The sequence below is a fragment of the Rutilus rutilus genome, assembly GCF_951802725.1.
Source record: "Rutilus rutilus genome assembly, chromosome: 17".
In the NCBI taxonomy this organism is placed as follows: domain Eukaryota; kingdom Metazoa; phylum Chordata; class Actinopteri; order Cypriniformes; family Leuciscidae; genus Rutilus; species Rutilus rutilus.
The window spans coordinates 1,474,096-1,486,475 of record NC_140230.1 but is presented as its reverse complement, the minus strand read 5'-3'; the positions used below and the strand labels follow the sequence as shown (position 1 = coordinate 1,486,475).

At 41.6% G+C, this 12,380-nt stretch overlaps 1 protein-coding gene across 1 annotated transcript in view; it reads right to left on the bottom strand.

The window, feature by feature from the left end:
- LOC311306995 (NLR family CARD domain-containing protein 3-like) overlaps window positions 1-12,380 on the bottom strand; it is a 225,118-nt gene that overhangs the window by 10,753 nt on the left and 201,985 nt on the right. Inside the window, exon 9 of the mRNA XM_084435679.1 lies at window positions 7,520-7,693. Coding sequence (XP_084291805.1) covers window positions 7,520-7,693 — 174 coding nt within the window. The remainder of the gene's footprint in view (window positions 1-7,519; window positions 7,694-12,380) is intronic.

Here is a 12,380-nt window from a genome sequence, read left to right as displayed (position 1 = left end):
ACGCAAAACCTAAGTGATTCGCTTCAGTTAGATGAAGGATGTCTGTCTGATTTTAGACTCGTTTGATAAATGCTTGGAACGGCATTTCTTTTTTCTACAATGATGCTTTCGAATCATCAGCAGATTTAAATCTATTTACCGACGCTGCCCCATCCATCGGATTCGGGGGTTTCTTTCAAGGACAATGGTTCGCAGAGAAATGGCCAATCGCATTTCCCGGATCTACTTCTGGCTCAGTTTCTTCCGCACTCTACGAGCTTTATCCACTAGTTATAGCCAACGTAATTTGGGGTCCAGCGTGGTCAAGGAAACGCATTATGATGTTCTGCGATAACGAAGCCGTCGTTGCCATCATTAATAAAGGCAGATCATCTTGCCAGACGATTATGCCTTTCGTGAGACGCCTTATCTGGCAATCAGTCATTTACAATTTCATCATTAAGGCTGTTCATATACCCGGACACTCCAATGTTATTGCTGACGCACTATCTCGTTTTCGTTTTCGTTTTCAGACTTTCAGACGGCTTTGCCCTTCAGCCAATACGGATCCCACACCTTGCCCTCACCTATCATCAGCAATTTTAAATTAGACGACTTGGTTACATCAGCCAGACATTATATGTCTAAAGGAGTAGCTCCTTCTACTTTTAAAGCTTATACTTCCGCTTGGTCTTCTTTTTTAATGTTTTGCTTTTCCTTTCAGATTCCTTTATTTCCCATTTTGCTTACGACTGTCTGCTCCTTTCTCATCTTTAATTTTGAAAAACGCAATCTTAAACCTTCTTCCATTCGCAGATTACTCTCAGGCATTCAATTTTACGCAAAATATTTTAATCCAGATTTTCCAAGTCTTTTCTCTGCTACTTCCATTCGGCTATTGCTCAAAGGTATAAGTAAATCCTCTAGTAATTCTCCAGATAAACGATTGCCATTTACTTTGCCCTTATTGCAAAGATTAATCACTTCAATACGTAACGGCCTATTTTATACATATACTAATATTTTATTAGAAGCTGTGTTTCTAACTGCTTTTTACGGGTTCATGTGTCCGGGGGAATTTACTTCAGCAACCAATCATTTCAATCCTGCCCATGGTCTTTCCTTTTCTGATTTACGCTTCTCACCTAACTTCTTTACACTTTTTCTCAAGCACTCTAAGAATGATTCCGAAGGTTTTGGTGTTACACTAACAATTTCTAAAATGAACAACAATTTCTGTCCCTTCTCATCTATGCTTAAATTTCTTAAAATTCGCCAGAGATCTTCAGAACATTCCCCTCTATTTATCCTACTTAACGGAGCACCTCTCTCTAAAGCCTGGTTTAGGAATCACCTAGTTTCCGTCCTCAAAAGCTGCAGCCCATCTCCCTCCCAGTATACTGGACATTCCTTCAGGATTGGGGCAGCCACTACAGCAGCTGAACGTGGCATTTCTACTGCAGCCATCAAGATCCTGGGCAGATGGTCTTCCTCTGCATTCGAGTCATATATAAGACTTGATTCAAAAATAATCCTTGAAGCTCAGCAAGCTCTCCAGTAATGGTCCAGGTAAATCCCTATGCAACTACTGGTGGTGGTGTTTAAAAAAAAAGAAAAAAAAGAGCCTTTTATATGTGGTCTTGCAGACCGTGTGGCCCTGCGGCCTTGTCTCTGCGGTCTAGTAGGCCATGCGGCCCTGCGACCTTGTCTCTGTGGTTTAGCAGACCGTGTGGCCCTGCGGCCTTGTCTCTGTGGTCTAACAGACCGTGTGGCCCTGCGGCCTTGTCTCTGTGGTCCAGCAGACCGTGTGGCCCTGCGGCTTTGTCTCTGTGGTCCAACAGACCGTGTGGCCCTGCGGCCTTGTCTCTGTGGTCCAGCAGACCGTGTGGCCCTGCGGCTTTGTCTCTGTGGTCTAACAGACCGTGTGGCCCTGCGGCCTTGTCTCTGTGGTCCAGCAGACCGTGTGGCCCTGCGGCCTTGTCTCTGTGGTCCAGCAGACCGTGTGGCCCTGCGGCCTTGTCTCTGTGGTCTAACAGACCGTGTGGCCCTGCGGCCTTGTCTCTGTGGTCTAGCAGACCGTGTGGCCCTGCGGCCTTGTCTCTGTGGTCCAACAGACCGTGTGGCCCTGCGGCCTTGTCTCTGTGGTCCAACAGACCGTGTGGCCCTGCGGCCTTGTCTCTGTGGTCTAACAGACCGTGTGGCCCTGCGGCCTTGTCTCTGTGGTCTAGCAGACCGTGTGGCCCTGCGGCCTTGTCTCTGTGGTCTAGCAGACCGTGTGGCCCTGCGGCTTTGTCTCTGTGGTCCAACAGACCGTGTGGCCCTGCGGCCTTGTCTCTGTGGTCCAGCAGACCGTGTGGCCCTGCGGCTTTGTCTCTGTGGTCTAACAGACCGTGTGGCCCTGCGGCCTTGTCTCTGTGGTCCAGCAGACCGTGTGGCCCTGCGGCCTTGTCTCTGTGGTCCAGCAGACTGTGTGGCCCTGCGGCCTTGTCTCTGTGGTCCAGCAGACCGTGTGGCCCTGCGGCCTTGTCTCTGTGGTCTAACAGACCGTGTGGCCCTGCGGCCTTGTCTCTGTGGTCTAGCAGACCGTGTGGCCCTGCGGCCTTGTCTCTGTGGTCCAACAGACCGTGTGGCCCTGCGGCCTTGTCTCTGTGGTCCAACAGACCGTGTGGCCCTGCGGCCTTGTCTCTGTGGTCTAACAGACCGTGTGGCCCTGCGGCCTTGTCTCTGTGGTCTAGCAGACCGTGTGGCCCTGCGGCCTTGTCTCTGTGGTCCAACAGACCGTGTGGCCCTGCGGCCTTGTCTCTGTGGTCTAAAAGGCCGTGTGGCCCTGCGGCCTTGTCTCTGTGGTCCAACAGACCGTGTGGCCCTGCGGCCTTGTCTCTGTGGTCTAGCAGACCGTGTGGCCCTACGGCCTTGTCTCTGTGGTCTAAAAGGCCGTGTGGCCCTGCGGCCTTGTCTCTGTGGTCTAGCACAGGGGTTGTCAACCTTTTGCAAGCTGGGCCCCCCCAAAGCTGGTTCGTTGCAGTCGGGGCCCCCCCTCCTCCCGGCCCTAGACCCCCCCACCCCCACCCCCCAGACACCACCCCTATTACACCACCTTGCATAGATAGATAGATAGATAGATAGATAGAAAATATGGCACAATCAATAGTGCATAAAAATATATAATGTATAATGAACTGACATTAAAGGTCCTTGCAGACAAATTCTCTTCAGAAATTTTCGCACGTTTAAAAAAATAAATACGACCTCACGTTTTATTATTACATTTGCAGCCTCTGAAACTTCCGTCCGTCATACATTTTTTTTTTATTCGGATGGTTTAATTTTCTGCATTTTTTGCATCCGTAGCAAATATTTTGAGGGGTGTTTTCAGGGGCGATTCTAGGATTTAAATTTTAGGGGGGCTCAGCCCCCAATGAGGGTATGATTTTAAAAAAGTAAAACTTTAGTTTAGGGTCTAATGCTCACTATTAAGTTTCATTAACATGCAGCTGGCAGGGTTAATCACTGAGGTCCTGAATGTGATGTAGGGCAGGCTATAGTCAGGGGGTTCAGGGGATCCGAGGAAATTTTTATTTCTCTGATCTATTATGTGCATTTTAAGGTGTTTTGAAGGCCAAAAAAATAATAAAAATAAAATAAAATAGGATAACAACAGCTTTAAAACCATGTCAATGGCCAGTCTGTCAGTGTAAACATAGGTCAACTGATAGGTTGATTTATGAATATTTTTCTTAGATGTGATCATTTACTGAAAGCTACTAGGAAATCTATGTAATAAACTTTATTAAATTCATTCACAATATGTAGGCTACACATTCATCATTGATCTTATGCCTAATACAGGGCTGTAGACAGGGCTTTATCATCAAAGACGTCCTAAATTTTAGGTTGTTATGGGGTTCACATTTTTTTTCTGATATTTGCATTTTAAGACGTTTGAAGGCCTAAAAAAGGCTAAGAAATAGCTTTAAAACCATGTCAGTGGGCAGTAGATTATTTTTCAATACCTGCTCTCTCCTCATCTCCATCACCCTTTCTTTTTCTCTCAGTCTCCTCATCTTGCTCTGTCTCTTGACCGTAAACCGAAGCGTCGAGTCGTGAAGATCGCACAGAATCTGATTAACAAACCTGAAGCGAACACAAATTTGTGTAGCCTACACTTTATCACACATTTATAGGGGGGCTAGGCGGGTGTTTTTGACAATTGAAAGCCACCATATGAAACGAATATGAAAAAACGAATTCGACAGTTTCGGACTCGGTCAGTGTGCACGGACCTTAAACTTTTGAGGCTCGCGCAGCTTCTCGAGGAGAAATCAATCAAATGAGCGCCGAGTCTGTGAGCGTAACACACAAACTAAATTAACATACTGCGGTTAAATTTCTAAATGGGGTGTTTTTATATTTATAACATTTGATACAGTTCAGCAACATCACACGACCGATCACTTAATTAACCATCACGAATGAAAATGTGACACTGATTTCATATGACAGTTCAATAAACAAGTAAGTTCATATTAAGTCACTTACATTTTAGACGAAATATTGACTGTTTTGGTCTATTTTAGCAGTGAAAATAGTTCCGATGAATCCAAACAAAGACCACAGCATAGTGCGTCTCACAGCAACACTCAATTATGTTTTGAATGATTCAGTTTTTTGAACGCATCGGTTGAGTCAAAGATTCAATTGACCCAGTCACAAACATCTGTCTCACTTTTGATGAATCGGCTGTTTGAATGAATCGTTTGCATGAACGACTCAATGACTCGCTTAATAAAACCTGCGCGCTCACTAATGACAAATCAATCAAATTCGTTTAGATTTTTTTTTAAATCAGTTCAAACACATTTTAATTTTTATTCAGGAGTTATGTATATACAAAACGATAACTTTTGATGACAGTAGTTTATTGATAAAAAACATTTATAATTTTTATTTATTTTTTTCATCCTGTAGCCTCCTCACGCCCCCCCCGGAGAGTGTCCGCGCCCCACCCCACCGGTTGGGAACCACTGGTCTAGCAGACCGTGTGGCCCTGCGGCCTTGTCTCTGTGGTCTAGCAGACCGTGTGGCCCTGCGGCCTTGTCTCTGTGGTCTAGCAGACCGTGTGGCCCTGCGGCCTTGTCTCTGTGGTCTAGCAGGCCGTGTGGCCCTGCGGCCTTGTCTCTGTGGTCTAACAGGCCGTGTGGCCCTGCGGCCTCGTCTCTGTTTAAAAAAAAAAAAAAAAAGTATAATAATTTCGGAAGCGTCAACAATGCACAAACGTTTACGTTATACCGCAGCAGATATTAAATGCTCAGCGTATTACACATCTACACATTAAATCTCCAGGTTCTGTTCTAATCATGAAGTGGCCTTTTATTAATTAGCTATCAGCCACGTGGCGTTCCATGTTCACGCTTACCATGTTAACTCTTGTTCTTCTACTTTCTAGAAACTTCAGGACACAAGACTGGTGGGTCTACTTTATTTACCGTTTTGGGGGTAGGCTCCGTCCTGGTGGAAGCATTCTTCCACTTAATTTTTGGGGGTCGGCTGTGCCCCTGCCTTGATCTTCAGGCAGGATATGCAGAGTCCGGACCCTCAGATTGCGAGCTACGGACGGGGCCTACGCCAAAGAACTTTATTGCTTGCTGGGTTGTTAATAAATGGATAATTGTCACAGTATTTATTCTCCCGAGTCTTTCTGGTAGAACTGTATTTATTGTTTGAATTTCGTAATAGAATTGACAGAATCTGAGAGCTGAGATTTTTTTCTATCATAAGTAACCTGCTCTGTCTAGTCTGTCGGTCTCCGTGTCCTCTTTGCTGCGCGATTTTTCTGTGCGTGAGAAAATGGATGTGTGGCGTGAGAGCATGTGAAAAGTGTCAATTGAGTGAGTCTCACGTGAATGCGTGACAGTTGGCAGCTCTGATGAAGTTTTTAAACCCAAAGCTTACGATGAATGGCACAGCAGCCAGCAGCCGGTGCAGTCGACATGTTTATTGTCCTCTCATGTGTGGCCGCGCGCAGCAGATACGTAGTACGTCACGTGTTACGTAGGCAGGTTATAGGTAACGGAGGGATGGGAATAACAGCGAGCTCATCAGACGTTTCCTAAAAATAAACATTGTTCACGAGTCCAGCAGCTTGAGTCCGAGTCGAGTCTGAAGTCTTTCGAGGACAAGTCTCAAGTCGAGTCTGAAGTCACTGTGTGTGCGACTTAAGTCCAAGTCTCAAACCCGAGTCCCCATCTCTGGTGTGTGAGAGTGTGTGTGTGTATGTGAGAGAGAGAGAGAGAGAGAGAGAGAGTGAGTGAGTGTGTGTGTGTGAGAGAGAGAGAGAGAGAGAGAGAGAGAGAGAGTGTGTGTGTGTGAGAGAGAGAGAGAGAGAGTGTGTGTGTGAGTGTGTGTGTGTGTGTGAGAGAGAGAGAGAGAGAGAGAGTGTGTGTGTGTGAGAGAGAGAGAGAGAGAGAGAGAGAGAGAGAGAGAGAGTGTGAGTGTGTGTGAGTGAGAGAGAGAGAGAGAGAGAGAGAGTGTGTGTGTGTGTGTGTGTGTGTGTGTGTGTTTACTTAAGCTATTTGTAAACATTTTAAGGAACTCTTAATAGTAATGTAATTAATGTCCAATAAAGGCTGTATTAAAGCACGTAATGACATTTTCAGATTTTTCCGTTGTTAAAGCATTAACTAACTCTTTACAGAAGAGCTAATTCAACAATAATACTTGGTTAATTACAGTGACAGTGAACAAAGAATTCGCTATTTGTATATAGTCTCTTAATATATTAACTACAGCTTATATACTATTATATACTATTCATTAACTATGAACTAATAGTTTTAAATGATTTATAAGCGCTGTGTTACTGTACACTTGTGATAAAGTGTTACCATTATTTCAAACCGGTTGCATTAAGTGTAATTGTTCCTTTTGTATGTGATGCAGTGATTCTTCTTTTTCAAAAACAACACAAAATAAACAAAGTAAAGATGAATTTGACTGATAGCATTATTATTATTATTTTCAAGATTTCCATAGATATGGTGATATATTGTTATTGTGTGTTATTTTGGCCATGATAATCATGTAGTGATAAAGCTGATATGGTGACAGCCCTGGTTCAGGTGAAACACACACCACTTCCTCTTTTCAGCTGCACACACACATTTTGAGGCAATGCTCACGCTTTTACAAGCGTCTGTTTGCACAAGCATTACAAGGCAAGTTGATTTACAGCAAACATTTGTAATTTTAAAAACCCTCTTCACTGTATCCTGCAACTGTTGTCTGGTTTGTAGTCCGTCCGGTTTATTTAACTGTTAGTTTTACTTTCTTTTGGGAGATAATAATATAGTAAGATGTAAATGTTCCTCATCAGGGAGACTCCTCACCGCTGCCTTCTCCCGCCGGCAGGATCTGACGCTCAAGCTGGAATCTGTCGCTGAACCACCGGATGGGGCTTACACCAAAGATATACTGTATACACTATCTACTGTACATATTAATCCTTATTCACTCCGAGTCTTTATGGTAGAGATGATCTTACCACAGTTCCTCCAGTTTACAGTGAGGATTCGCCAGGCCAGCAGAGAACACCTTCACTCCTGAGTCTCCTAGTTTATTATATGACAGATTCAGATTTCTCAGGTGTGAGGGGTTTGATCTCAGAGCTGAAGCCAGAGCAGCACAACCTTCATCTGTCACACCACACTCACTCAACCTGTAGAGAACAATGACACACATTAAGCCTATATCCAGAGATAAACATGACCATAAATCACATAATGCTGTCAATATTAAATATATACAAATATTCATTAGAAAAAAAGTAGTTAAATTACATCAGTTAGGATTGGGGGATTCAATATACAGTTTGTACAGTATAAAAATCATTATTTCTATAGAAAAGCCCCATAAAACATGGAAACCCAACGTGTGTGTGTGTGTGTGTGTGTGTGTGTGTGTGTGTGTGAGTGTGTGTGTGTGTGTGTGAGAGAGAGAGAGAGAGAGAGAGAGTGTGTGTGTGTGTGTGTTTACTTAAGGTATTTGTAAACATTTTAAGGAACTCTTAATATTAATGTAATTAATGTCTAATAAAGGCTGTTTTAAAGCACTTAATGACATTTTCTGATTTTCCGTGACCTAATCTAAAGTGAGAACTATTTATGGTTAATACGTTGTTAAAGCATTATCTAACTCTTTACAGAAGAGCTAATTCAACAATAATACTTGGTTAATTACAGTGACAGTGAACAAAGAATTTGCTATTTCTATATAGTCTCTTAATATATTAACTACAGCTTATATACTATTATATACTATTCATTAACTATGAACTAATAGTTTAAAATGATTTATAAGCGCTGTGTTACTGTACACTTGTGATAAAGTGTTACCATTATTTCAAACCGGTCGCATTAACCCTCTGGGGACCAAAAACGCGCCCGTGCGTTTTGCTCGTTTATTTTTTTAGCAATGAAAAATAAACACAAAATGCTCTGTTAATTTTGATCTTTCATTTTCGTGTAATACATCAATCGATCCTGTTCAGTTTCTATTTTTTTTCTGTATACTCACAATAAAAATAAAGTGTTTTGCTTTTTGACAAATAAAGAAAAATTAACATGATGCGATTTCTGCCTTCTCTCTGTCAGTAAACTCCCATTTGAAACGCGTTCGAAAATGATCTATAACTCCGCGAAAATTCAGTCAAACAGGCAAACAGACCCACGGGCATAAAGCTTGAGATCGCATCTTTTAAATGAAGTAATTTATATAAAAAAAAACAAATATTATCAGCTTCTGTAATCTGTATAAAAAGAGAGCAATTCCAGTCGAGCTCATTACGAGCTCATTCAAAAGTAATGTGACCACTCCCCGGTGTCACAGAGAAGGCTCCCGTACCACCTCCTCTCTGCCACCAGAGGGAGCCTTCTCCGGAATATAAACTATTGGCTTTGAACTCAAATTCCCATAATACCTCTTACCTGGGACTGATTGCGCTTCACACCTGCACTGCATTTACACACACACATAAAAGCCACTTCCACTCACCACTTCTCTGCGAAGTCTTGATTTGCCTTGGTGATCATTTCTGAGCGTTTATCCTGTGTTTTGTTTATCTGGTTTTTGATCTTGGACTGTTTCCTCATTTGTATGATTGATATCTGCCTGGCCTGACTTGGACTGTTCTTGGACTTTTGATTATTGCTGCCTGCCCCGAATTCTGCCTGTTATCTGGATTACCCCTGCTGTTTGATCTACCTTGCTCTGTCTGCCCTGTTTGACCCTGCCTGTACGACCTTCCTTATTAAAAGCTGCAAATGGATTCTACTGAGTCTAGTGAATCATTACACCCGGAGAGCGCGTGCTATTCAAATGCAAATTCTGAGAACGCCCACATCAGCTGTAAACAAAGCGCCGCGAGTGAGGCATAATATAGCCTACCTTATGGAGAAAAGTTTCCTGAGAACAGTGCTGATATGAGGAGCAATATCTCCTGATATGAGGAGCAGATCCCGCTGAGGAGTGAGGTAGGCTGTTATCTTTTCTCAAGTGTTAATGTGGAATAACGTTATGGAATTACGTTAGTGTAGGCCTATGTAAACAAAAAGATGAATCGCGTTTCTATAATATGACTCGCGTTTCTGTGAGATGAATGATATTTGTAAAGACTGTTTAGCCTAAATATGAATCGCGCGTCTGTGTGTGAAAGAATAAACTGCTTTGCTATAGCCTACTGAGATGAGTAAAAATCGACTGAAATATGTTGAAATAAAATGTATTTGTATAAGCAACGTATTAAACTGCAAATTAACATTTATAGGCTATGCCCTAATATTTCATAAAAACAACGTTACAGTCAGGCGAAGTATGAAAGACAACATTTTGTTGACTAGATTTGGGTACAGTTTTTACTGTAGAATATACTGTCACATCAAATAAGCTTTTGTTTAGCAATTTCTGCTCATATCTATATATATATATATATATATATAAAATACTATTTTTGTCAAAAATAAAGTCATAGACTAAGATGTTAGATGTTCCAATGTTGGCTATATTCAAACTAATGAATACATATGATAAAATGTAGGCCTATAATCTTTCTCTTTTTTTACAAAGAAAGAGTACACTTGAAATATTGTTGAAATTGTAATTATTGTTGTAATTGTAACCTTTTTAATAAAATAGCAAAACATATTTACAAGATAGATGTAAGCAAAATCTTAAATGGTCAATATAAGTCTTCTTCAAAATATATCTTTTGTCCTTGCATTGTGGCTCAGTCAGTGTCACACCTGAAAGAATGGCTCATTAGGCAGAGTCATTATGCAGAGTCATTATGCAGAGTGGGTGGGACATTGTAATCTCAGGTGTAAACTACTCCTCCTTCACGCCCCCTCGCATATTGGCTTTCCAAGCAAAACCTGTTTTACACTATTTAAATCAATGTATTTTTTTTTGTGAACGATAAAGCAAGACTATTTTCACATACTTTTGAAGCCAGAACTCAAAGAGACAACATCCATTAGTCAAAAGTATTGTGGGCACATATTTTGTATGAGTTTTGTGGTCTTATTTCAGCACAGTGTTGTTTTTGGCAGCCCTTTTAGTTTTAGTCTTAGTTTTAGTCTTTTGGACGAAAATGCTTTTTAGTTTTAGTCACATTTTAGTCACTTATAAACTTGATAGTTTTAGTCAAGTTTTAGTCGACGAAAACGCAAAAAGGTTTTAGTCAAGTTTTAGTCAATTTTAGTATAAAAAAAGTAGTCCTTACTCTTTAACAAATTAATTTAGGTTAAAAAGTACTGGAAATGGGCTTAGGTTTGACAGGTTGTAGCGAGTGTTGCAAAACCTTTGCATAATAAACTAGACTTTCTCATTGATGGAGATGCAGTGCTGCCAAGCTGTACTTCATTGTCGCATTGGGCAGAAAACTTTTATCCCCATATTTCAAGTTATATTTTTTTCCATGAATTGATGCTCTTCTAAAATTTCAGCACATTGGCTATTTTCACCAGTAATCACAGTAATAAAGGAATGGTTTAAAGTTTAAACAGCAAAAAACTTTGAGCTACTACAACATTACACACAGATAACAGTGGACAGTTGTAACAGTGGAATCACTGTTTTACTCCAAAAAATCCAGGAATAAAAACATTCTTACTTTGGGAATTGTGGCTTTATTAGAGAAATTGCTAAAGTGCAATGAACAACATGCCCAAAATATAAGCTATTGAGGAACACATACGTATGATCTACAACTTGTGCTTCAACTTGTCTGCCAGTGCAACAAAAAAATGCATATTATTTGTAAACACAAACATCATACGACCCTGTCAATCTTTAACTTGTGCAAACTGCAAAGTTGCAAACATTCTGACACAAAATAATAAAATAAATAAATAATACTGAGGTGCATTGAGCATAGGTTGTTAGGAATGCATACTTGAATTTAAAGTATGAAACATGACACTTGAAGTGTGTTGAACATAAAAATGAATAAGACAATCCCTGAATACTGTAAACACTGTATTTGGTCTTTAAAGAAAGCAAACTAACTTACTAAATAAATAAAAAACAACGTTGGTTTAACACAATGAATTAGAGGAGGGCCCTACCTCTAGTGCAGTCTCACAGCAAGCCCAAACAGAATATCACAGTAACATATCTGTAAAAAAAATTAAAACATTAAATGCTCATTAAATTAGCCTACTGACCTCGATTCAGTTTCAGGAAAGCACTTCTTTCTAAAATGACTCTTGCTCTATTACGACGGCCACGACTGAGGTCACCTGTAATGCTAAAGACTCTCTCAGCAAATGCTTGAGATGCTGGCATGGCCAGAAGGTCTAAGGCAATAGGTTTTAGGCTCAGATAAACAGAATCTCCCTGTGCAGCCCAAAATTCTAGGGCAGTCTCTTGGTTTGTAGGCTGTGACAACAACTGCTCCTTGAATTTCTTGATTTCCTCCTTGACACACGGCTTTGAGAGGGTAGACTTGGAAGGCCGGCTTGGTTTGGACAAGAATCTGAATCTGGGCCGCTTGTTATGAGGCTGCTCTTCTTTGGATTCTTCTTCTCCCTGCTCTGGCTCCTCATCTTCAGCCGCCTCCTCCCGTACAACTGGTGGCACCAATTGAACAATATAATCTTCTGATCTTCTCAGAAGTGCCTCTATTTGCTCATCATCATTTTCAAGGAGTGCTTCAGGTGCAACTGTCGGGTCAAGAAAGCATGCGGCAGCAGCGAGAGGTGAAAACTTGGAGTCAGTGTGATCAAGAAAGCAGCTGAACCTCTTGTCCATGTTTGCCTTCATCTTAATTGCAAGGGAAGCGAGGTCCTTAAAGCTAGATCCCTGGGCATGGGGGAACTCAGACAGGTGACCCTGCAGGTCCAGAAGGG